Below are 24,801 nucleotides of genomic sequence, written 5' to 3'. Positions count from 1 at the left end.
TGCATTTTCACCCCTTTTCAATCGTGGAAGAGATTTTATTTCACACCAAAACCAGCAGAAAAATCAGACATTGTGAATTTAGTGCAGGAGAGAGTTTGTGCACAGTATATTCACTGACCACAGCATCTGTTGAAATACAATTTCCCAACAAAATCAGACCCGCACATTTGTCTTTCTATCATTGTGGGGACCTAAGAGCTAACCCTGATAAAGATTATTTTCAAAGGGAGGACTAGCCAAATGCATTATTTTCCTCAATAATAAAACAGGAACAAACACGCGCAGGTACGTTGAAAATTAACTTCTCCTTTTCAGTTCCGTCACAAATGTACACAGAGTTTTACATTTATTCAGTTAAACAAACAAAGTTCGCCCAAAGAGCAAGGGACCGGTTTCTCAAATACAAAGCAAATAGTTCAATGTCCATCCTCATTGTCCAGGGTCTGAGTCAGAGGTGTCACTGTAGTCAACAACCAGCGATGCCTTTAGTACCGAGCTATTACTGTCCCCCAATACCGTCCCACAATCCCCTCCTTTCCATTGTCCTCTGTCTTCCTCTGTGGTGTTAGCCGTCTGATTCCTTTCCTCCATTTCCAGTCCCTGCTCGGGTTGTTCAACTGCCAGATCTGTCGCCCCAGTCCTCTGTGTTGGAGCCAAGCCAAGCTCCCACCCCCCCTCAGAGAGACTGCATCCAGGGTTGTCGGCTCCTAGATCGTTGAGTCCTGTGGAGTTGGGTCCTAAATCGTTGAGTCCTGGATCGTTGGGTCCTGGATCGTTGGGTCCTGGATCGTTGGGTCCTGGATCGTTGGGTCCTGGATCGTTGGGTCCTGGATCGTTGGGTCCTGGATCAGATATCCTGCGTGAGACTGTAGCACAGGTGTCTCGTCGGCAGCCAGAGCCCTCAGTCCTCCTGTGGGCCAACAGATCAATGATCAGTCCACAAAGACAGCCGTTGTTCAGCCCATTTAGTTGCGTTCCTAAGTAACATCAGCGGTGTGGTTTCAGCTAAATGCAAATCGATCCGCAGAGGGAACTACCTGCGTATGAGACGGTGGGGACTCAGGGCCGTCTGTGAGGGGCCCGGGGCCCTGGCGAGCGACGGGCCCTTCCCCTGTAGACCCAGCTTCTGGAGAAGACTCCCGACAGGACTCCCCGTCGGCCGGGCGGGGGAACTGAACCAGGAGCGGCTAGAGATCTCCTTCCGCTTGTACTGCTGCCGGTCATCGTAGGCTGAAGGAGTGGCCAGGAGGAGAGAGGGAGGGAAGGATGAGGAGAATTGTGTGTGTTTACATGTGTTGCTGACGCTTGCCTGTGTCATAGCTAGTGTGTGTGTGTGTGTGTCCACTTACAGTCTGGGGCTGTGTAGGTGAGCAGCGCTGCCAGTTTTCTGTCCTCCTCTTTCTCGGGCAACAGAGGGATGGACAGATTTGTCCTTTTCCTCACACAGTTGTCTTTTTCTTCCTCCTCCGCCATTACTTTCTTCTCAGTCTGTGTCGGAAAACAGTGGAGATGAACAGTTAGTCGGACCGAACTATGTCACACCACACTTTCTCACAAGTTATTTTGACGCCCCACAGTATAACTACAGAAGAAGAACCATCGTCTGGGGGAACCCCACAGTATAACCACAGAGGAAGAACCATCGTCTGGGGGAACCCCACAGTATAACCACAGAGGAAGAACCATCGTCTGAGTGCGGTGCAGTTACCCTGAACTTCCTGCGGAGGGTGCTGTTGAGCACAAAGTCATCCTTCCATCCAGCCTTGTGGTCCTGCAGCTCGGACAGGGAGGGCAGTGCCTTCCTCAGCTTCTCCTTGTCCTTCCCACCGTGGTCCAGCTTGTACATGGGGTCAGTCTCCAACTTCTCCTTCTCACTATGCTCTGGGAAACACGGAGGAGACAGAATGAGAACGGTCCGGGACATTTAGTAACGGTCAGAGACAGAAAACAGAGGGCCTCTGACGATTGTTTTTTCTTCTGGGCCCGAGTTTTGTTCCGAAGCGAGACGTTGCTCAGGTTGAATGCATGATCGAGCTGCGCATCACATCAGCATCACCGAACGGATGTCCTACTGGTGAACGTGGACTTGGTTTTTGGTCAAGCCGCGGCAGACACCGTACTTAACAGCCCCCAAAATCTGCAAATTCTATATTCCTCCAAAATAGACATTTTGACTCAAATGAATCCCCAGTCGATCCATTTATTTCAATAGCGAGGCTGTCTGTGTACTTTAGTTGAAGGGATCCAAGATTCTCTGGGATGTTTCACCGTTCCATATTTCTCATTAGCCTCTATATCATACGGGTTTGTCAGGCAAACCGCGGGATCACGGATACATTCTATAACGATAAATATAAGCGCTAAATTGATTGGTAAAAACACTTTTTTGTTTCATACAGTAAAACAGGCATTCAACGCGAGAACATGATTTGTATCTGATTAATCGGCGACTCGTCCTCAGTAACGGTTGGTATTAATCATTATTTGCAGCCCTAAACGGCGTCAGTATGGAGAGGTAGTCTGAATCTCAGTGTCTCTCTGCGTCACGAATGGTTGAAGAGGTCCGGAAAGGGGGCGCAGCGAGTCTCAAGACTTCAGACGGAGACGTACCAGTGGTCAGGATCTGTTCGTTGTCGGCCATGTCCCATCGTTCCTCCTTCCTCTGCGCCCCGGTCACAATGACATAGTCACAGGTGGCTGGGTCCGTCTGCATCTCTATGTAGTTCACACACAGGTGGCACTTCATCCTGAACCTAGAGGTCAACAAACACGCAGAAGGTTGACACAAAGACAGGTCAACTCACACACACACACAGAGAGAGACACACAGGTCAACACGCGCACGCACACACACACACACACACACACACACAGGTCAACGCGCACACAGAGAGACACACAGGTCAACACACAGACACACAAAAGGTTGATACACAGACAGGTAGACAAACATGTCAACACACACACACAAACACAGGTACACACATGCATCTGCTCTTACCTGTAGATTGGCGTGGTGTAGTAGTTCCCCACTTTCTTCTTCTCAGCATTGTAACGCACACCTGAACAACACAATATGAAGATGAAATAGGGTTTTGGCTTGATGGGATGTTGTTAATGTCAGACAGGAAAATGTACACATATATAGGACAGTTTAGGAAGGGCTAGGGTTAAGCAAGCTAAGTTTTGAGATATATCTTTTTAGCTGACAACTGACCCACATACAGAAGCAGCTGTAATATTGAGAAATGATGGACCATACCCATTCCAATATGATTCTTACAGCCATCACACCATATGTTATACGGCATTTCAAACCTGTAAACATACATAAATAGATGAATTTCCTTGTGACCAATGAAAACAACGTGTGTGTGTTTGTTTGTGTGTGTGTCTGTTACTTACCGGATGATAAGAATGCCCTGGGACAGTTTCCTGGCCCTCTCACGTAAGGCGTGGGTTCCATGGTAACCATTGAGAGAGCCATGCTAAAGACAGGGAAGTAGAGAGAAAGTGGGAGAGAAAAAGTTATTAAGGGAGAGGGGAGAATGAAAGCAATACAAACGAGTGGGGGGAGAGAGGGGAACAGGTTAAAAAAAAAAAAGAGTCTGACGGAATTCTGGACTGTGGTATAGTATATTTGATGATGGGTCTGTGGCTATATTTACCTTTTGTGGGTCAAAATCTGGAGGGTAGTAGTGGTTTTGTCCTTTCCTCTCACCCTAAAAAACAGGGTGGAAAAGGAGGCACGTTTTAATATTTTTATATTGTTAAGAAAAAATAACGTTAGCTAAAAGAAATTAACACAATAACTTAGCTAAAGACACGATCTGCGACCAATCATTTGACGTAGTCGTGCAACTTACCATGTTGTTATCTTGGACAGCTCACTAGTGGATAGCTGTTGTCGCATAAAGGAGAAATAAAAATAGTTTTAACTCAGTTTGTGTAAACATGCTAATTCAAGTTAACTGAGCGTTAGCCCACCAGTACTAGACAGTGAATGTCGTTAGCTTGTTAGCAAAAAAATGCAAGCAAAGCTAGCTACAATGCTGAATAACGAGCCAACCACAAGCCTTAGGAATGTAACAGAAACTAATCGTAACTAATTAATATCAAGACATAACAGGAATTGTTGGGGAAAAAATAACCGAAATATCACAAAAATAAATAGCTAGGTTCTTACTGTTCGGTCAGCATTCACAAGCAGCAGAAGAAAATCGAAAACAGTGCTTTCGTACATAAACACGTGACATCCGTTTTGTGAAAAACGTCATACTATTGTGGCGGTCCACTCCCCGTCCATGTATGTTCTTCACAGCTAGTGGATGTAGGTATGAACGTTTTTTGTCCCCCAAGATAATACCCTGAATTTGTGTTTGGAAATATACACACTCGGGCCAGTTAAATTCACCATTTTCCTTTTTAACATCAAAGTGATCAGGCATGGGCACTGAGGAGAGGGCCAATGCCTCTTAGCTAATATCAATCACACTGTCAGCATATTGGCACTGCCCTGTATAGGAGCTACAAATACATGGTTCTGACGTGATGGATGGGCCCGGTTGTTGAGGAATATTCTCTACAGTACATGTGTCTCTGTCAGCGAGAGAGAAGGAACCAATCCATCCAGGACTTGTGGAGACAGTTCTTCCATTCCATGTCCTTCCATCAGTCTGTCCTGGGCATGGTGACCAATGTTGAGATTGAACAAGAGGCAAGAACTTTAAAACAAAGAGGCAGTTCCACCTTATATAAAATAGATACTTTTCATAATGAAATAGGCCTGCAATGTATTTTTGTCTCAGTTCACAAGTCCCTCAGTTTTCTCCCTTTCAAAAAGAGGACTGACTACAATGGAGTAAACGGGACATGGCAGGATGAACTGGGTGATTAAAGAGAGATTTGGCTGCTGTCTATCAAGGTTCAGGTGATTTGGACTGGATGCACGTGGGATATCCTGAGAAGGATGGAGCGGATGGGTGGGAGGGAGAGGGAAGAATGGGGGTTGGAGAGAGAGTTATGGATGGAGAGAGATGGAGAGAAAGACATGCTCAAGGCAGGTGTCTGTCTGATCGAGATTTATGTTGTAAACAGCATTTCGGAGTTCAACATTCCATGGCGTTGAGTTTGACATTCCGTGGCTAAATCCCTGTAGAAAGCTCCTAAGAAGCTGCTCCCTTCTAACATTCCTGCTCAGACCAGACAGACAGACGATCCCTATTTGGGCTGACCAGGAGAGCCCGAGAGACCAGCCTCTGCTTTGGTCCAATCATCGCCAGGAATGCACAGCCAGCAATCTTCAGGCTCTGTCTGTCTGTCTGCCTGTATGTACATTATGTCTGTGTCAGTTAATCTAGAATACACAGCCCCTGTCTACCACTATATTCTATGTATTCTAGTCATTGAGGTTATCACCCCCATCCTTCAATGGGCTATACTGTAGACCATAGAGAAAAAAGGAGGGATCACCTCAGATGTTAGTTGTAAAAGAAATGTTGGCTGCCAGGTTCAAAAGGTATATACTGAAACAAGAGGAACCACACTTACTAAGATATACTGACTACTGTAGACTGCCATTGAGTGGGATCTGCCTCTCATTGAGCTTGAACCTGGTACCTTCTGGTCACCACATCCACACCCAATTGTTTTGCCAACTGTGCCACCAACCCTTATCCAGTTTGCAAGCACTGGATCATTAGCCCATCAGACAGACAGAGTCAGGTAGACTGAAGATTTCTGGGTTTGTAGTTATTTACTGCTCTTCAGTAAACATTGGTAGAATGGATTTAAAACAAAAGTTAAACGTTTTTCCACTGTTTCCTAAAACAACGTGACTGGGTTTTAAACACTCCTACAGATACCCAGCCTGTACCCACAAAGACGTGACTGGGTTTTAAACGCTCCTACAGATACCCAGCCTGTAACCACAAAGACGTGACTGGGTTTTAAACGCTCCTACAGATACCCAGCCTGTAACCACAAAGACGTGACTGGGTTTTAAACGCTCCTACAGATACCCAGTCTGTAACCATAAAGACGTGACTGGGTTTTAAACGCTCCTACAGATACCCAGCCTGTACCCACAAAGACGTGACTGGGTTTTAAACACTCCTACAGATACCCAGCCTGTAACCACAAAGACGTGACTGGGTTTTAAACGCTCCTACAGATACCCAGCCTGTAACCACAAAGACGTGACTGGGTTTTAAACGCTCCTACAGATACCCAGCCTGTACCCACAAAGACGTGACTGGGTTTTAAACGCTCCTACAGATACCCAGCCTGTAACCACAAAGACGTGACTGGGTTTTAAACGGTGTCTGATTCAGGCCAATAAAGGGCTGTGACATTGTCAACACTTTGTGTTGGTCATCCTAGGTTCTCTGTGATGAAGCCATCTTGTGGTGTCTGGATGCCGACCTATTGACTCAGGCATCTCCCTATCAGGTGTGACATCAGCGCTCCGGATGACAGACTGAATACGGTAAGACGGTAGATTTTCTGAGCAGTGATCGGAACACTGCATTCATCTTCCGGTTAATCCTCTTTGAAAACATGGAAAGTGAGAGGGAAAAGGGCCTGACACATTCCTTCCACCTCCCAGTCTGAAAGAGGGAGGAGGAGAGATACAGACAGAGAACAATCCCATTGGAATTTCTCTAGGAAGATATCTGTTTAGGAATGTGAAGATGTGTTGTTAAATTTAGGGCTGTGGCAGGTGGAGAGAAATTATAAGAATCTGACAACAAATGTATAGAGAAACGTCATCGGCAATATTTCTGGACAAACATATTTAATTGTCAATCACATTTTATAAAGCTGTTTGCACATCAGCAGTTGTCACTAAGTGCTCACACAGATACCCGGCCTGTAACCAAAAAGAGAAAAGAACAAGAAAGTGACTTTGAAACGTTCAAGTAGGGAAGGAACCTAAGATAAAACCTCTTCTGATTGTGTATGGGGACAATTTTGACATTATATTGGGCTACATCAATATATCTGTTCAGATGACCTGATGGGGGGGGCGGGGGGTGTCCAGATAAGGCAAGAAATAGCTCTACTCACTTTGCCAAGCACCAGACCACCAAAGGTGTACCACACTGATCCTAAACAACCCTGAGACAAGGCATTTCATTGGGCTTCATATTGTTAAACAGGGTTTGGTTGGTAGCGTTGTACACCACAATAAGGCACAAAGAGGTGTGTTATATATTACCAGTTATACCACGGCCAAGAGACGTTCTATAATTATCCCTAAATCACAATACATCATTTCTTTGGGTGGAGGAGGATGGAGAGAAGTGGACGAAAAGGCAACTGAGAAGAAAAGAGATGAATGGTGTGCCGGCATGATGGAGCTATGTTTAAACCTGAAACAGTCTGTCTCTCTCTTCAGCGGCAGGAGGCAGGTTAACCTTGTGGCTATATCGGGCCTGAGCCACAGCCAAGAGAGCTGATAAGACCAGAGGTTAATAAAAACACACAACTATTGTTGTGTACACTGTAGATTTACTGTATGGAAGCTAAATTTAACAGTGTATTTACGAGCAGTCCCACTGGGGGAAAGAACAGGGCCAATCACCATTGTCGTGTAATTAAAAAGAGATATGTGAAGACATTGATGCAACGTGAAAACTGATTGGATTTGCAAAAGGAATTCCTGGAACGTTTGTGTTCTTAGTCAGATACTCGTAGGCGAGCAGAGTTGGAGCGGTAATGTGGAGGTGGATGTGTGTTTCTGTGTGAGTCCATATACTCGCAGCATGTCTGAAAAGAATTGGTCACCCAGTCCGCCTTTGGACAATCAAAACCAAATGAGCCCACAGATGGGATGACGGCATGTAGTAAAGGCCTGATTTGACATTGTCAGGATGACTACAGATATCACTGTCTCCTCTGTTTTACTTCCATTCCTTCTCCTTACCTACCTTTTCATATTTCCCTTAATATCATGTCACACAATGATACATGACAAGATTTCCCAGAAAATCCCTACATTTATGGAGGAAGCAAAAGTAGATATTGGAATCTCAGTCACCAGTCTCGGAATGTGCATTAAAATATCTCCTGTCAACGTTTTATCGTCCTTTCTTTTTTTTTTATTACGACCCTACTGATCGCTTGTTCGATTTAACTCTTTGCCGAACTTTTTCCAATTACATTTTATCCTTGACATCAGTTTCTTTCGTACGTTGAACACTGGTGGATCTGTGCGTTGTGTTTCATCTTTGTCGTCAAGTCAATGTCCTCCTCTGCCTTTTCTCAATCCATGAAGTCTCGCATTCCTTATCCTTTCTTCTGTTTTACTTTGGTAGTTGACCTGCTTATCATCAATGCCATCCCAACCTCTGACTAACCCAGCCCGCCGCCCAACTTTTAACAGCTTTAAGTTATTAGCCTACGGATTTCATTTTCCCCATGAATCGTCCTTTGCATCCATCGGAAAACACCTGGAACAAAATTCTCCGAAACTAAATTTACGCCTGTTAAATAGAATCCTATTATGACAGATCTCTAGGGCCAAAAACCCATCCAAGAATCAAACCGCCAACCCTCCAAACCTGGGCTGGGTAGTCTTGGCATTTTGGCGAGGAACGGTTTAGAAGATGAAGCCCCCTCCCCCCCCACCCCTTGGTTTGAATCCCTATGCTGTCTCATCCCCCTATCACCCCCCCACCCCCCACCCCCCCCTTTTCAGAGGGGTATATAATGGAGGTTGTGACTGTTGCCTCTCAGCATCACAAATCGGTTGTTCACTCGCCGGTTCACTTTCAGGGAAGGCAAGAGGGTTCGAACGAGAGGGAGGATAGCAGACATGACGAGGTCTCTGCTGAAGCTGGCTGTCCTGCTGTTCTGCGTGCAGCGAGGAGAGGGCCACTGGCTGTCGGCGCTACTGGGTAAGGACGGATGGGGATGACGAGAGACGCGGTGGGGTGTGTTTCGTCTTTAACACTTCTGTTTTAATATTTACCCTTGTAGCTGTAAGAATGGCAATTTTAAAAGAGTGGAGAATGTTCAGACCCCCCCCCCCCCCCACCCACCTAAACTTTCATGGGGGCATGTGCCTTATTCAGGGGGTCAGGACCCCCCCAGCACTTTGCGCTCTTGTGGGGGTACTTCAGAGATTCGTTTTTCTTTGAGACGACGAGTTCATATCAGGACGGCATTTGATCAGACACCTACCACTTGCTTTGAGATGAGTTTTATATGAGTGTGACGTTTGTTGTGGCTTTATTGGACAAACACTACCTGTTGACTGTTGTTCTGACATTTTTGTTATTGTTATTAAGTGTTTTAATAATCCTCCCTCCTCTTTTCCGTTTATCTCTCCATCTTTCAGAGCAGCGAAGGCAGGCATCATCATTCCCATCAGAGGAGGAAAGAAGAGGGGGAGGAGAGTCCACTGAAGAGAACGACAACGCCGGCGTAGAAAGCTCAGGATTCGTAGACCAATTGGACATCATGTCGCCCCAAATCCCAACGCGGTCCCGTCGCTCTAGCAACGAGTGCGGTCTGCGCTCCGTCCTCCTCCGGGTACGTGACCTGGATCTGGGCTACGACGCGGACGAGACCATCCTCTTCAAGTACTGCGGTGGCGAGTGTCCCCGGGTCCTCTCCAACCATGACCTGACCGTTGGCAACCTGATGGTGAGGGGCGCCCTGCCTGACTTAGGGGCCAGCGGGGGGTGGCAGAGTGGCCCGTGCTGTCGGCCGACCCACCACGAGGACCTGGCGTTCCTGGACAATGCCCATCACTGGCACAAGGTGGAGAAGCTGTCGGCTGCTGGGTGTACCTGTGTGGGTTAAGAGGCAGGGCTCTGTGTCTAAGGGGGTGGAGCCGGACACTCTGTGGGGCGGGACCAAACACTGACAATAACATCAGTAGTTCGGAATGCAATAATTTAAAGCGGCGTAGCCCGTTAATGCTGTAAAACGATGACTGACACACAGCAGGAATGATTTCACTGCTAAATAGCCTTGCATTTTATGCATATGTATATTTGTAGTTATTTGAAGGTTTCTTTGGTAAGATTTTTTTATCAATCATGAGAGTGGATCATCTATCCATCATCCCTCATTTTAGGACCACATCCTGGTTGATTAATTGTTGAGTAAAATTAACACATGAAGAAAAAGAGGTTTCCTCATAAACCAACAAGGTATTTATGTAAAATAAATTATTTATTTATTTCAGATCCTTCTTGTTTGATGCTACATAATTTATTTTGTTTATATGCCAAGTTCATGTACAGTTCTTAATAAAGACAACCATATTTACATGTTATTGTTATGACCAGTGTGTGAGTAAACTTACATTTTCCTCTTAAAGCTTTATCAATAAATAATACTATATCCCACAAGACTTTAAAAAAAGAAAAAGATTTATTCAAGGTTCACCTTTGACAAAATATTTACAATTCATATTTTTTTTTAACTGGTCTTGCCACCCTAGAGCATTAACTGCCAAGCTAATCATCAGTTTTTAACCGCAAATGCGATTTTAACCATTTTCCTCAACTAAAACCCAATCTGTTACCACAAGCTTGAAACAAACATGTCATGGACATGGAATCTGCTAATCATTTCTGATAATATCACTGACTTTTGTAATGTCCAACGAGTGGCTGCTACACCTTCTCCTTTTTCACAACTACAACATCCCCATCCTCCTCTGTTTCCTCTGGCTCCACCCCCCACACCTGGACCCGCCCCTCCATGGATGTGAGGAGGAAGGTTTCCGACGGGTGAAAGGACAGCGATTGGACGACAGCTTTCCCGACAGGCAGCTTCAGCGTCAGAGAGCCCTGAGAGGAAAAAAAACGAGAGGTTTAACCAGTGATGAACCTGTAACAATTTACTTGGCACAGAATTAAGTTTCTCAAGCAACAACCGTGTGTTTTCGCCGTTCAGTGTAAACTACCAACACACAAGTTCCGCCCACCAAAGCAGTTCTCCAGCAGCCTTCCTGCGTCTGAGGGGTTCAACAACCACTCGACACATCACTCTGGATTGACTGCTTTCAGTTTACTCTAGAGAGTCTTTCCTACTCTTGCCCGTGTCGTTATTTTCTTTTCCGTTCAGATAATGACCATTGACACACTTGACACGACCTGTCCACACATGCCGGTGAGGGCTGATTGAAACGTGCCACTGGTCGGCCAGAACAAACATGTCAAAAAGACATTTAGACGTTAAATAAATAAATATGTTTTCCCGAAATATGTTTTTCACATAAGTAACGATAGGCCAAAACGGCTGTGCGGTGACGCCAGCACAGTCCCCCTTCATCGGTCATCGGTGTTGGGCAAGGAAAAAGAACAACTTCCTGTTCAGGGACAACCTCCTGTTCAGGGACAACTTCCTGTTCAGGGACAACCTCCTGTTCAGGGACAACCTCCTGTTCAGGGACAACCTCCTGTTCAGGGTGTCTTGGGTCAAATTCACTAAGATTTTGAATGACCCGAGATACCAGGTTCTGCAGCGGCCCTCCAGTGCAAAGACACATGTAACCCTTAACCCACTCATCCCCCTCACCTCCACCAGGTCCCAGCAGTACACGTGGCCGTCCTCAGAGCAACTCAGTATGTGGGTGTCCTTACTGGACAGGCAGCAGTCCAGCTTGTAGCCCTTCATGGTGTGGCCGGTGTATTCTCCCAGCATCTCCCCGGTGCTCTTGTCCAGGAGCCTGACGGTCGAGTCCAGGCTGGAGGTCAGGGTGCACTGGGCGTCCGCACTGAAACACACGCACGTGACGGGGCCTGGAATGGACGCACGAGGACCGTTTAGGACACGGATAAGATGGAACAGGCTACAGACACGGAGTGACAGAATGCCCCTTGGGTCAATAAACTGCAGTGTATTAAGAAAAAAACATTTTAGTTTGGTTCAAAGCCACTCTGAAAGACAGGTCAAGGGTGTGATGCAAAATTGTATGTCCAGAAAGTCAGCGTTTAGACACAACGGGTCGGTACTGACTGTTGATGAAGTCCACATGCAGCTGTCCCATCCGCAGGTCGTAGCGTCTCACTCTCCCATCCACGGAGCTGAAGAACGACAGAATGCTTTTTACTGAAACAGTTCTATTTGACCGAAACAGTTGGATAAGATAGAGGATTAGCTGCATTATCTTGTTGGGATATTGTGATGGGTTTATCTGCATTATCTTGTTGGGATATTGTGATGGGTTTATCTGCATTATCTTTTTGGGATATTGTGATGGGTTTCACTGCATTATCTTGTTGAGATATTATGATGGGTTTCACTGCATTATCTTGTTGAGATATTATGATGGGTTTCACTGCATTATTTTGCAATGCCAATCCAGCATCATTTCAATCTGGTACTGACCCGGTGAGTAGCTCATGTTCTGACACCTTCAGACTGCTGATGCCATCCCGGGCCTCATCCAGAATCTGAATGGGGTCAAACTTTCTGGATCTGGTGTCCCAGCACCGCACTGTACCATCAATGGAACCTACAAACACACACAGAAACACAAACAACCATTACGCGGTGCAACCACATGACACAGGTCCTGTTTTGGCTGCGCAGCAAACCCCCAAAAGCTTCAGACCAGGAACTGTGGATGAGCAACAATTTACTGACCAGAGACGGAGAAGATAACTTACCAGATAGGATGACGGTAGCCTCTTCATTGAACTGGACACAGTTGACTTTCTGCAGACAGAGTCAGGTCAGAACCATATGGATCCATGGAAATGAATGGCTGATGTTTTACTCATGTTTTTCCTATTGCGTCTGTCTCCATGCCTTTGGCATCTTCTCCACTTCCCTATCACTTTTCCCCCACTCCTCTCTGTAACTCTCTCTCTCTCACCATCTCTTGTCTTCCATAACACTGAAAACATTCTTGGATTGTGTCTCCCATCCCAGCGTGACCCCTGAGGTCTCAGTCTTTGTCACAATCAACCCCACCCCCACCTCCTCCATCTGTCCCACTGTTTTGGCTTTTCCTCTCACCCCAGCATGACCACGAAGTTTCCGGGTGACCTGGCCGGTTGCCACGTCCCACAGAATCACAGTCTTGTCCGAGCTGCAGGAACACAGCTGGCTGTTGTCATAGGAACTGGGGAAAGAATGGATGGCGAGAAACCTTAACCTCCTGTTCCTTTAGGGCCAAGAAACTGACAGCAGGGAGACTGGCGGTTATGGACAACACTAACAGATTGATGGCATAAGCCTAAATTAAAGTGTTACATTTAGGTTGACCGAATCCACTTTATTTAAGCTATCTTAGTTGTGAAATGTCTGACGGAGAAAAAGAGAAAACATCAGGTGTGCCAGTTAGGGGTTAAAACTGAAATGTGCAACATGACAGTTGTGAATTCATCAGGCTCTTTACCAGTCCCAGAGCGTGACTGATATTCTCGTCTTGAATGTAAGCCTGCTTTTCATGAATAGTCTCATCACAAGTAAGAATGCTGCATGAACTTCATTTGACCATACTTCACGTTGTCTGTTTAAATATTGTCTTACTGAAAAGACTTGTAGATCCTATTTGTCTTGCTTCAGGATAAACCTCCATAACCTTATCCAAAAACAATCATTATTACGGGAAGGATTTAGGGATAGCATTCAAGATCTGAATTATGTATATGCAACTTCTACCCAGATTGGACCCAGTTGCAGTTATGCTGGGGTACGATAAATGACCACAGAAGAATGGGAGACAGTACAAACGTGGGAACACCAGGCTAACATCGACCCAGGCCTAAATATTGCGGAATAATTTGTAGCATGAACAGCCTTCAACAGACAGACACTGACCCATCAGCATCCAGCACCTCGTATCCATGACCGCTGTACGTCTTCAGTAGCGTTCCCCTACTCACGCTCCACAGCTTCAGAGATTTGTCGCTACCACAGGATAGCAAGTAGTTACCGTCAGCTAAGAAGTTGGGAATGAGGGTTAGAGACAGGACACAAAGGGTGCATTTAAAAAATAACACAAATATATCATCCATACAGACCCTCAGAACCTAACGCATCCCCAAGCTGACCATGCAAGTGACAATAACGTGTCGGAATTCTCACCATTGAATCGTACAGCTCTAACAGCACCTTGTTGACAGTCTATGGTCCTGAGTAGGTGTTGCGGGACCTGAGGGATCTCAGGTTTGGGTTGGGGGAACGACATTTCAACAATTTACCTATAAAGAAAGATTGGAATCGTTAACTATAATTGGTTTCTGTTGTCTGATACAGTAGAGAATCTACTGGTAGTTACTAGGAGTGGAAAGAATAAACACTTAAAGACAGAGCATAGACGTTAACTACTTGCAATACCTCCCCTTGTCGCTTCAGTTTGATGAGAGAGACATCATAAGTACATAAGGATTGCTCTTAAAATGGTTTGTTAGCTAATAAACAACAACACGCATATTTTTTCACAAATGTGTAGTTTACTTCCTGTCTAAAATGCCCATTGGCTTTTGGGTAAACCCAAACATGTCAAAATAAAAGGCAGCGACGTGTCTTTGGGGTATATTAAAGCTTTTATTTTGAAATACGTTCATTGCACGGCGGAAATGCTACGCCCCGCCCAGCTAATGATGAGCTAACTTAGGAGTCACACTCCACACCGTTTTGTTACAAAATTCATTCATCAGAATAGCTCAACAAGAAGGACATTATGTCCGCAAACAATATGACAGGCCCACAAAGGGTCAACAAAATTATCCGGTGAGTTCAACTGAGTCAATATTGTTTTTTCTCTCGACTGTGTTAGCAGTTTACTAGCTTGCAATGACTTGCAAGCTAACGGGTTAACAGCTAAGTACACATCAGCACTATTCTAATGGGATTATAGGCTAGCTAACGAGCAAGCTAGTTTCTGTTGAGCTAGTTTAAATTATATACATTTTCACAACGCTTGTTCTTTATTAAAGAACTTTGTTGTTACACCGAGGTATAACAAATCATTACGATATTTCTGGCTTGATCATTCATATTTGATGTGTTTTGTTGCCAGATACAAGCCCCCCACCACGGAGGCGAATCCCACCCTGGAAGACCCTACCCCAGACTACATGAACCTTCTCGGGATGATCTTTAGCATGTGTGGCCTGATGCTCAAGGTGTTCGAGCTACATTTATTTATACACCAAACACACAGATGACAATGCCCCTCCCCCACCAATCTTCTTGTGTTTGTTTGTGTGTCTGTGTGACCTCCCCAGGGAGAGTTGGCCCCCGCCTGTGGCCCCACCTATTTACAAGATTAAAAGGGGAAACTTCAGCCTTTTAGCTCTGAGTGGTGTATGGGTGTGCATCAATTTGCTGATGGTTAACTGCCTTAATGCTAAATTTAGTGTGTGTGTGTGTGTGTGTTGGGTCCTGGGTGATGATGCCCCATCGCTGTGATGTGAAGGTCCACTCGGATGGCATGGACCTCACCATGTCTCATGGTGCACTTGGGTTGATAAAAACAATGCTTCCAACCCTTGCGTGGATATTTTTCCCATAATTCCAGTCTGCGTTGACCTTCCTCAGTGACTGTATGTAGGCCCACTTCAGTTGATTATCTGGCACTGACAACTGTCTGGTCTGAAAATGTACTGCGAAGCAGCTGGCATCACTTGGCTACATTATTTTAGCAGTATGCCTAATCTCCCTGTCCAATTGCTGAGGTCGTGATATGACCCTCAGTTTCTCAAACGCTGCTTACCACACAAAAAAAGTAACAAATTGCGTTTTAACAGAGTTAAAATGGAGACCTGTTGTAGCTGCTAATTCAGTCATCCTGTGTTGTCCTGGTTTCAGTTAAAGTGGTGTGCGTGGATAGCAGTGTACTGCTCATTCATCAGTTTTGCCAACTCAAGAAGCTCGGAAGACACCAAACAGATGATGAGCAGCTTCATGTGAGTATGTCGTGTGTGTGTGTTTGTGTTTTGGGGGGGTAGTACACCTACTGTCAGCTATGATGCCAAAATATTAAAGCAACTTCCCGGCAAAAAAAAAAACTGGTTCTGTGACCAAAGCAGTCATTGGAAAGGGGAGGAAAATGCATTAACTCTATATCAAACTTAGAGCTATATCTCAGGCATTTTAGAAAATGTGATGGAGTATGAAGTCACACTCCTGAGGAGTATTGACTGAATTAAGTATAAAATAAGTGTGAAGTTAGTGTGGCATTTCTTCTACATTCAGCATCCGTGCGCTTTACCTGGAAATAGTGACAAGGTGGTGGGCTCAGCTGTAATGTCCAACAGACAAGTGACCTCACACCCTGTGGTATCTGAACCATGAACGCGTTGCAGCGGTTTAAACTACGTGTGTGCGCATGTGTGTGTGACCTTCATGGGGTGATAGTAGATTCTTCCCAGGCCATTGTCATCTTTAAGATAGAAAAACTGATCTAGGATCATAGCAACTATTTCAAATTGTTAAGGTTAATAGGAAGATGGTGAGCTGATCCTGGATCTGTATGTTTAAAAAGATTCCACTGAACCTGGCAGCCGGAAGTCTCTAAGAGGATTCTGTAACCTCTTCAGTATTTACTGGACTATTTATTTTCCCCTTGCTTTCATTCTATTCTCTTGACTAGGTTGTCCATCTCGGCCGTGGTGATGTCATACCTCCAGAACCCACAGCCCATGTCGCCGCCGTGGTAACCGAGGATGGATGGCAGTGGGGGCGGTGCCAGAATGAGAGTGGGACAGACAGATGACTCGCCTCCTGACCATCTGGGAGAGGGAGACTAATAGAGGAGAATAGAGGGATACAGAGACAAAGAACATGGAGGGATGGACACAAGTCAAGGCCATGTGGTCTTACACACCGCTCTTTTATTCTTTAATCTCTTTAACTTTTGTCTCTTTTTCTGGAGAAATTTCATGTTTTCTATTTAATTGTCTGATTCACCTGCTTGTTTTATGCTCTGTTAGTTGGAAATAAAGATTTAAAGGTTTTGTGAAGTCGCTAGATCTGTTTGCTATTTGTCCGTGTTCTGATAATGACTAATGATTGTTTGGCCCAAAACCCACTGCCACACAAAACCAGATCCAAAAGCATTGAACAAACAAGCCTCAAGGCAGCAAGTGTGCAATCTCAATCTGACATTTGGATCTGGGAATCGCCAACTCAGTCCTCAAAGCGCTTCCCCACCACACACACCATGTGGCTCAAAACCGCTGGTCTGGCCCTGACTAATCACCATCCAGGCCCTTAAGGCAGAGCGCACACACACACACACACACAAAAACTCTCTGCCTCCAGACTGTGTGCAGATGACTGGGAGAAAGAGAGGCAGAGTGGAGAGTCAGCCGGACCTGAAGCTGATTTAGTGGGCTTGTAATTCACATCTTAACAGCCCAGGTCGGCTCTGCACCATCAGAGAGTGTGTCTGCCAGAGACAACCGTTTCAGCAAAGTCTTGTGGATTTTTCTCCTGATTTTGCACTGACTTGGCAAGGATTTAGAAAAAATAGCAACTGGTCTCTTTTTCAAAGGGCTTAAAACTTTTAAGTCAGTTTGGAAAAGCGGTTGGAATAACTGGTGTATACAAAACCAGTAGTTGGCATGAGATTTTATTTCCGGTGAGTCCAAATACATTTAATCTCCACCCCTGCTACAGGCCTCTGCCTTGTTTGGTTTTAACTGGGGACAATGATTGACGTTGTCTATCACTGACCACTAGAGGGCGGGGGTTCGTCACAAATTAATGAGCACCTGGAATGGACTTAGTCCCAAAGTGCACCCTATTCCCCAGAGGACCACGAGGAGTGCATTAGGGATGCACAACGGGTGCACTAGGGACTTAGGGTGCTGTTCGGGACGGACATTTGAAGAAAGAACTGGCTCACATTCGGGCTGCTTTCAGACGGTATTGATTAAAACCCAGTAAACTCAACCCTCCACCATTACTCTCGCTGTCTCTGCTCTTCCACTCTCTCACTGTCTCCCCTCTTTTTCTAACCCCCCCCCCCCACCCCGACACTCCCTTTCTCCCATTCTATGCCTCCCTCTGCCTCTGCTTATTCCAGTACATTAGTTCTACAGGAGTTCAAGGTGAAGTAACAGGTGCACCAAGAAAGACTCCTTCACCTCCTTTGTTCCAACCCTTCTTTCTTTTTGCCTCTCTAAAGAGAGTGAGCGATACAAAGCGACTGATGAGTCACTCTCTCAAAGGATGCGTTCTAAATGGCGTCCTGTTCCCTACAAACCACACTACTTCTGACCATAGTCATATGGGGCTCTGGTCAATAGTGACATACACACAGAGTAAGAATGAATTAGGGGTTGGTGGCTTGTGTGGTCAGTCTTAAATCCATAGCCCAAACGACTTTGTCCTGGCCCACTAATGGGCCCTACTGTCCAAGTAGTAAACAGCTGGAGGGGGAGGTGTGTGTGTGTGGGTGTGTGTGTGTGTGTGTGTGTGGGTGTGGGTGTGGGTGTGGGTGTGGGTGTGTGTGCATGTGCGTGTGTGGGTGTGGGTGGGTGTCAGATTCAAGGGGGACCTCAGAGGTTGAGTGATTGGGGACAGGGCCGATGACGGTGAGCGTCTGACTCAGCGTCTTGTCGACCCGAAACACCCACCGCACACGACTCACTCTGCCCATCCACACGCAGCCAGCAGGGGAGCAATGAAACCTCCACTCTGGAAATTAGTTTGGCGGGCCACACGCAAGACAACACCCACCTACACACACACACACACACTGAGCCCTCCCGCTGTCCTCTTAATTCACCCAGGGTACGCTATCGAGCTGCAGTCGTCTTATGAAAGTGATTTAATGGAGGAGAAACATCATAACACTTGTTTAATCTCTGTGATCATAACACCGCGGAGACCAACGCGGTCTCCCCGCACGGGCTCCCTTCTATTTGCCCGTGCGAAGCGGTGCGCTACCTGGCCTGTGTGAGCCTCCCCGGTACCGAACAGCGCGCGAGACCAGGGCACTTCACTGGGAAGGGGGCTGCCGTTTGGGACGCGTGCCAAGTAAAAGCTGAAAGGTTTCTGAGGGATCTTTGATCAAGTGTATTAGCTATTCCAGACAAAGGGTGGATGTGGACGGCGCCCATCGGGAGAGGGAAACGAACGGACATGGTTTTATATAGGCTAGTCTCTGTCCCGAATGGCGCCCTACAGGCCCGGGTCATGGTCAGCGTACTACGTAACGTGGGGAGTAGCGAGCTATTTGGGATGTACCTTAGAACATTCACATGGATCATAGTCAATTTACTGCTAATTAACATATTTATTTTTCTCTAAGTCTCTTTTTTGCATCTCTCCACTGCACTCTAGGCAACTCTCGCTCTCCACACACACACACACACACACACACACACACACACACACACGTGTTTCCTTTGACATCTAAATTTGAACACCAAAGTTGATTGCTCTAAATTTAACACTAAATAAAAAACACGACCCTTTTCAAATTGGAGAGAGCGAAAATGTCCACTTTATAAAACGTTTCTAATTTAATCATATCTGGTGAGTCAGAAACACAAGCGTACACACTCACCCACAGAGTCATTGAATGGACACTTCACTGTAAAAGACATTCGGATTTTCACAATCACCACCACGCACGCGTCCCAATCTCAGTGCAACCTGTTCCTAGTGGTTTCTCCCCTTCTGTACCCGCGCGCGAGCACGCGGATGAAGAGACTAGTCAGAGCACGTACGTTAGTGAATTGTCTCAAATAAGAGAGGACGAAAGGAAACGCACCTCGCACTTTCTGTCACACACGCGGCAGGCTCTACAGACGAGTCTGGCCAGAGGCGCTTTAGGTCCTTACCGAGACGAGGGCGCAGACGGAACGAACATTTTGTCTGTCACGGTACAGCAAGCCACCGAGAGAAGGACTACAGATAAACGCGACTGCATCTGGAAAAAATATGCCTTAACAATTACTAGCGGTTTGGGAAGTCCGCCTGGGTGTCTACTGGCTCCGTTACTGTCGTTCTTTTAAAATCTTAATTTATCTGGGTTTTTTTGCTCTCGGAGCCAGCGAGTGGCACGTTACGGGATGTGTTACGGGATTTGAAGATGGAGTTTTCCTCTCCGGTAGTGGATACGGAGCAGTTCCTCGTCTCATCCACCGGTTCATCTAAGAGTCCCGCCGTTAGATACTACTCCAACCCGCCACCGGCGCCACCAGCCCCATTAATTACCCCACAGGTGCGCTCTTCCTCCTTCAGACCCCTCCGCGCGGCTAGGTCGGGTCAAGACCTCGCGAAAACTCCACATCGTAGTTCGACGAAAGCCATCAATTGCCAGGTAACAAAAACATTGAAATCGCAATTTCAGTTCATTTACGGCACAAAAAAAAAAAAAAACATTCATCACATGTTAGGAACCAAACTGTCCACCATTGACAATTTGTCACCCATTCGGCCTCACGTTGATGGATTCAACCTCACCACGTCGTATCACTGTGAGCGATGCAAAATGTTGTAACCACTATTTAATCCGAGGCTGGTCGTCGACACCATGGGAAACTACAAGTTATGCATAATCGGTTGGAACTCGAAACGTGTTCATAGATACTAATATACTACATTAACATGCGCGAAAGCCTGTACGGTTCAGAGTATTTGGGTAAAAGAAGCAAAAAGCTACATTCGCTGATGATGGCACTGATTTTATTTTTGGCCAAGACTCATGTAGCCAGTGTAGGCAAGACCATGGCATTGGATGAAATTAGGTAAGCCCTTTTTAGATGGTCACATTGTGAAGGGGACAATGGGAGGATGTTTAGCAACGAGCCTACCTGAATCTGCCTCAGACAAGCACGTTTACATAATCCCCTAAAACATCAATTTGAATGACTACCGCCCACACAGTAATGATAGGATTGGTATTCTTTATGCATCTGAATAGGATGTTAGGACTGATTATGCCCTTGTGCTGTTTGGCAGAACAATATAGGCTAGGCTGCAGGTCCCATCCCTGCTCCCTACCCACAATAGGTTCAATATTGGAGGGCCACTCGGCTGTCCGCTTCACGAGGAAACGTGTTTGTGTTCCTCCCACGCCAATGTGAGTTTTTTTCTTTCTTTTTTTTTTCTCCTTCCTGCCTTCACATGCTTTTGTTTTTTTATTGACTCGCCACTTGCCTGTCGTGGTCATTTATTCTCCATCCCTCCTTCCTTTCCTTAAGTCTGTTGGTACTCCCACCATCTCCATGTAACTCGGTCTCAGTCTGCACCTACTCCATTTCTAACTCCCCCGCTTCTGTCAGTTCAGGTCGGTGTACACAGCTCTGTTGTGACGAGCCGAAGCAGAGGTGCCCATCAATGTTCAAAAACAATGGAGTGAGTGAGTGAGTGGGAGAGAGAGAGAGAGAATGTATAAAAACAACAAGACATTAAAAAAAAAAATGAACAAGTAGCACAAATGTCAGACTGTCATCGGTCTTCGGTAAATGAAAATGGAGAAACTAGAGACGTAAGGCCATAGTTTGTTTTGGAGCCAGTGTCCCGAGGCTGTTGGTCATCAATGTAGAAATGGAGGAATGATGATAAGAGAGGGGAGGGGAGTGTGAGAGGGAGAAAATCATGAGATTTTCCCAAGCTGTTGTTGCCATTGCTGGTCAGAGGACTTCGCTTAGCAGGTGTTATATTATTCAGTGAGAGCCGTGTCTCACACACACACACAGGTTAGTATTATTTATTCAGGTCGTAGTTTCAGTGACTTTCCAGTCATTCCCCCTGTTTTATGACAGACATGTTACTGTAAGTTGGACCAAAAAGAAGAGATGGCTTGAGAATGGGAAAACAGGTGAGAGCACAACAAGAGAAAGGCATTTAGTTAATAGTCGTTAGCATGTTTGATGGACTGCAGATTTTTCTGGTCTTCTCTTTCTGCTGTCATCTGTCCTTTTTCTTCTGTTGAGGAATGCACAGAAATAAATTGTGCGGATAGATGGGCTACGTAACTAGGAAGAGAGAATTGCAGAGAGAGTGTGGAGACTGAGGATTGTAAAGATAGGGTATAGAGAGTGTGGAGACTGAGGATTGTAAAGATAGGGTATAGAGAGTGTGGAGACTGAGGATTGTAAAGATAGGGTATAGAGAGTGTGGAGACTGAGGATTGTAAAGATAGGGTAGAGAGAGTGTGGAGACTGAGGATTGTAAAGATAGGGTAGAGAGAGTGTGGAGACTGAGGATTGTAAAGATAGGGTAGAGAGAGTGTGGAGACTGAGGATTGTAAAGATAGGGTAGAGAGAGTGTGGAGACTGAGGATTGTAAAGATAGGGTAGAGAGAGTGTGGAGACTGAGGATTGTAAAGATAGGGTAGAGAGAGTGTATTTGTAGGCATTAATGTGTGTGTTAGAGAGAAATGATAGGGCCAAAATGAAATGTGGATAGACAGACAGAGAGAGAGTGCGACAGAGATAATGCAGAGCCGAGAAAGGGAGTGCGACAGATAATGCAGAGCCGAGAAAGAGAGTGCGACAGAGATAATGCAGGTTTAAGTTTAGGCATAGATGCTAGGTTATTGAGGGTAACGTTAGGTTGAGGTTAGACTTAGGGTTGTGGTTATAGTGGGGTTTAGTACATCAAGGGGCAATCAGCTTTGGTGTCCCTGTTTGGACAGCTAAGTAAATGTGTGTTTGTTTGATAGATGAGGTGCAGGAAGCTCGTTTCAGATAGGAGCCGAAAAACTCCACTCACCTCAGGTCAAACACACGTGTTACACACTAGCAATCACAAATTATACTGACTACACACACACACACACACACAACACACATTATACGCTGACACAGTCACACACGTCAATAAAGACACACACACGCACAGTAAATATAAATGGGTACGCAATTGTCTGAATAATGACCTGCTTGGTGCTTCTGCCGTGATTGTGTTTCTGAGTTATATAATGACTAAACACGACACAAGCCGTGGCGGTGTTATTGGTTGGAGCTCCCGGGGAGGACTGTGGACTGAAATAGTCTCTGCGTCATAAACCTGGCGTCAAAACACGAGTGATGGCTCTTTGCGTTATTCCACCATTCATTTCTTCCATAGGGGAGTTTTACATGCACTTCAGATATGGTCTGTGTTTTGTGTTTGCTTACACCGCCTGGGCGTTTTGATACCTGTAAATATTGCTGGGACAAGGTGTGTCATTTTTTGCAGAGTGATTGCTGAATTCCCCAAATCCTCTATGCACGAAAAGAATGGTGGAACAATGCAAAAGCTGCAATGTTTTGTCGCTAGGTTTTATGGGAATGACTTATACTATTTCAGTCAATTAGTGCAATGCTACCTCTACCTTTACTCAAACCCCTACCTCTACCTTTACTCAAACCCCTACTACAACCACCACCCCTACCTCTACCTTTACTCAAACCCCTACCACCCCTACCTTTACTCAAACCCCTACTACAACCACCACCCCTACCTCTACCTTTACTCAAACCCCTACCACCCCTACCTTTACTCAAACCCCTACTACAACCACCACCTCTACCTTTACTCAAACCCCTACCTCTACCTTTACTCAAACCCCTACTACAACCACCACCCCTACCTCTACCTTTACTCAAACCCCTACCTCTACCTTTACTCAAACCCCTACTACAACCACCACCCCTACCTCTACCTTTACTCAAACCCCTACTACAACCACCACCCCTACCTCTACCTTTACTCAAACCCCTACCCCTACCTTTACTCAAACCCCTACTACAACCACCACCCCTACCTCTACCTTTACTCAAACCCCTACTACAACCACCACCCCTACCTCTACCTTTACTCAAACCCCTACTACAACCACCACCCCTACCTTTACTCAAACCCCTACCTCCACCCCTACCTTAACTCAAATCCCTACTACAACCACCACCCCTACCTCTACCTTTACTCAAACCCCTACCTTTACTCAAACCCCTACAACCCCTAACTCTACCTTTACACAAACCCCTAACTCTACCTTTACTCAAACCCCTACCTCCACCCCTACATCTACATTTACTCAAACCCCTACCTCTCCCCCTACACCTGCCTCTATCTGTACCCCTACCTCTACCCCTACACCTACCTCTATCTGTACCCCTACCTCTACCCCTACACCTACCTCTATCTGTACCCCTACCTCTACCCCTACACCTACCTCTATCTGTACCCCTACCCCTACCCCTACCTCTATCTGTACCCCTACCTCTACCCCTACACCTACCTCTATCTGTACCCCTACCTCTACCCCTACACCTACCTCTATCTGTACCCCTACCTCTCCCCCTACACCTACCTCTGTGTACCCCTACCTCTACACCTAAATGAGTATGTAATTCTCCCTGAAGTCCCAGACGGGGCTGAAACAATTTGCGCAGCCCTTTGACAGGGAAGCCCCTATGATTTTAAAGATGACGAGGAACAACTCTCACCCCAAGGGGAAAAAGCCCAAAAGGGTTGGACAGTCATCGCACAATCTCCTGAGGTGATGAAGAACACCGACACACCAAGCCGACTCTGATCAACAGGGTTCTGTTTAAACATCTCCATCCCTCTTGAGCCGCGGGGCCAGTCAACCAATGATAGTTTAATGGCATGAGAAAAAACAACTGCACATGCAAAGATGTCTCACATGAAATCTGTCAGAACAGTCGTGAACACAGATACTTAGTGCAGTGATGTTCTCCCTTCCGTAGCGTCCTCTCTGAGGCCCAACCTTCCCAGGCCTTGGACAGGCCTTCCCCATGGAGACGACCAACCTCCTCGTCGGGAACAGGCCCTCTTGTCGCTGGCTTCAGTTTGTGGCTGGAAGGGATACTGCTCATGTTAAAATGACATCGCACTCCTGCGAGGCTTTGA

The 24,801-nt window shown here is 46.0% G+C and overlaps 6 protein-coding genes across 6 annotated transcripts in view; 4 read left to right on the top strand and 2 right to left on the bottom strand.

Annotated features, from left to right (window-relative positions):
• Nucleotides 1-14: 14 nt before the first annotated feature.
• ccdc130 (coiled-coil domain containing 130) lies at nt 15-4,301 on the bottom strand. Its single transcript, XM_010872724.5, has 11 exons — nt 4,187-4,301; nt 3,867-3,901; nt 3,669-3,722; nt 3,406-3,488; nt 3,263-3,318; nt 3,002-3,062; nt 2,611-2,753; nt 1,709-1,881; nt 1,350-1,488; nt 1,038-1,230; nt 15-910 (listed from the first exon to the last, which is right to left on the bottom strand). The coding sequence occupies exons 2-11, from the start codon at nt 3,867-3,869 to the stop codon at nt 430-432; spliced, it is 1,386 nt and encodes a 461-aa protein (XP_010871026.3). The 5' UTR covers nt 3,870-3,901; nt 4,187-4,301; the 3' UTR covers nt 15-429.
• A 4,494-nt stretch (nt 4,302-8,795) lies between these two features.
• Nucleotides 8,796-9,810, top strand: LOC109616089 (persephin). Its single transcript, XM_020049527.1, has 2 exons — nt 8,796-8,900; nt 9,344-9,810. The coding sequence occupies exons 1-2, from the start codon at nt 8,819-8,821 to the stop codon at nt 9,808-9,810; spliced, it is 549 nt and encodes a 182-aa protein (XP_019905086.1). The 5' UTR covers nt 8,796-8,818.
• Nucleotides 9,811-10,213: 403 nt separating this feature from the next.
• On the bottom strand, nt 10,214-14,475 carry wdr83 (WD repeat domain containing 83). Its single transcript, XM_010872723.5, has 9 exons — nt 14,311-14,475; nt 14,059-14,174; nt 13,792-13,912; nt 12,985-13,090; nt 12,633-12,681; nt 12,352-12,478; nt 11,980-12,047; nt 11,539-11,762; nt 10,214-10,808 (listed from the first exon to the last, which is right to left on the bottom strand). Exons 2-9 carry the CDS (start codon nt 14,159-14,161, stop codon nt 10,632-10,634), a joined length of 975 nt encoding a protein of 324 aa, XP_010871025.1. The 5' UTR covers nt 14,162-14,174; nt 14,311-14,475; the 3' UTR covers nt 10,214-10,631.
• Nucleotides 14,476-14,568: 93 nt separating this feature from the next.
• wdr83os (WD repeat domain 83 opposite strand) lies at nt 14,569-16,938 on the top strand. Its single transcript, NM_001303945.1, is given in 4 exon segments — nt 14,569-14,706; nt 14,996-15,101; nt 15,787-15,884; nt 16,571-16,938. Coding segments are annotated over 4 exon segments (321 nt in total). The 5' UTR covers nt 14,569-14,656; the 3' UTR covers nt 16,638-16,938.
• A 2,724-nt stretch (nt 16,939-19,662) lies between these two features.
• The window catches only part of cacna1ab (calcium channel, voltage-dependent, P/Q type, alpha 1A subunit, b), a 163,386-nt gene continuing 158,247 nt past the window's right edge, over nt 19,663-24,801 (top strand). Inside the window, exon 1 of the mRNA XM_029122526.2 lies at nt 19,663-20,254. The gene's annotated coding sequence lies outside the window, so the exon portion shown is untranslated. The remainder of the gene's footprint in view (nt 20,255-24,801) is intronic.
• LOC117594923 (uncharacterized histidine-rich protein DDB_G0274557-like) lies at nt 23,174-23,890 on the top strand. The gene has a single exon (XM_034294488.1). It carries the CDS (start codon nt 23,174-23,176, stop codon nt 23,888-23,890), a length of 717 nt encoding a protein of 238 aa, XP_034150379.1.

The sequence above is a fragment of the Esox lucius genome, chromosome 9 (genome assembly GCF_011004845.1).
Source record: "Esox lucius isolate fEsoLuc1 chromosome 9, fEsoLuc1.pri, whole genome shotgun sequence".
Classification (NCBI taxonomy): domain Eukaryota; kingdom Metazoa; phylum Chordata; class Actinopteri; order Esociformes; family Esocidae; genus Esox; species Esox lucius.
This window is presented reverse-complemented; position numbering and strand designations above follow the sequence as displayed.

Excerpts from the sequence above, each read along its gene's own strand:
- ccdc130 (XM_010872724.5), bottom strand. Across the intron at positions 3,319-3,405 it reads CAGGGCATTCTTATCATCCG|GTTTGAAATGCCGTATAACA; the intron begins GTAAGTAACAGA and ends GTATGTTTACAG. Across the intron at positions 2,754-3,001 it reads TACACCACGCCAATCTACAG|GTTCAGGATGAAGTGCCACC; the intron begins GTAAGAGCAGAT and ends GTTGACCTCTAG.
- LOC109616089 (XM_020049527.1), top strand. The coding sequence starts at position 8,819 with ATGACGAGGTCTCTGCTGAAGCTGGCTGTCCTGCTGTTCTGCGTGCAG. Across the intron at positions 8,901-9,343 it reads CTGGCTGTCGGCGCTACTGG|AGCAGCGAAGGCAGGCATCA; the intron begins GTAAGGACGGAT and ends TCCATCTTTCAG.
- wdr83 (XM_010872723.5), bottom strand. The coding sequence starts at position 14,161 with ATGTCGTTCCCCCAACCCAAACCTGAGATCCCTCAGGTCCCGCAACAC. Across the intron at positions 13,913-14,058 it reads TAGAGCTGTACGATTCAATG|CTGACGGTAACTACTTGCTA; the intron begins GTGAGAATTCCG and ends CCAACTTCTTAG. Across the intron at positions 12,682-12,984 it reads AACTTCGTGGTCATGCTGGG|AAAGTCAACTGTGTCCAGTT; the intron begins GTGAGAGGAAAA and ends CTCTGTCTGCAG.
- LOC117594923 (XM_034294488.1), top strand. The coding sequence starts at position 23,174 with ATGCAAAAGCTGCAATGTTTTGTCGCTAGGTTTTATGGGAATGACTTA.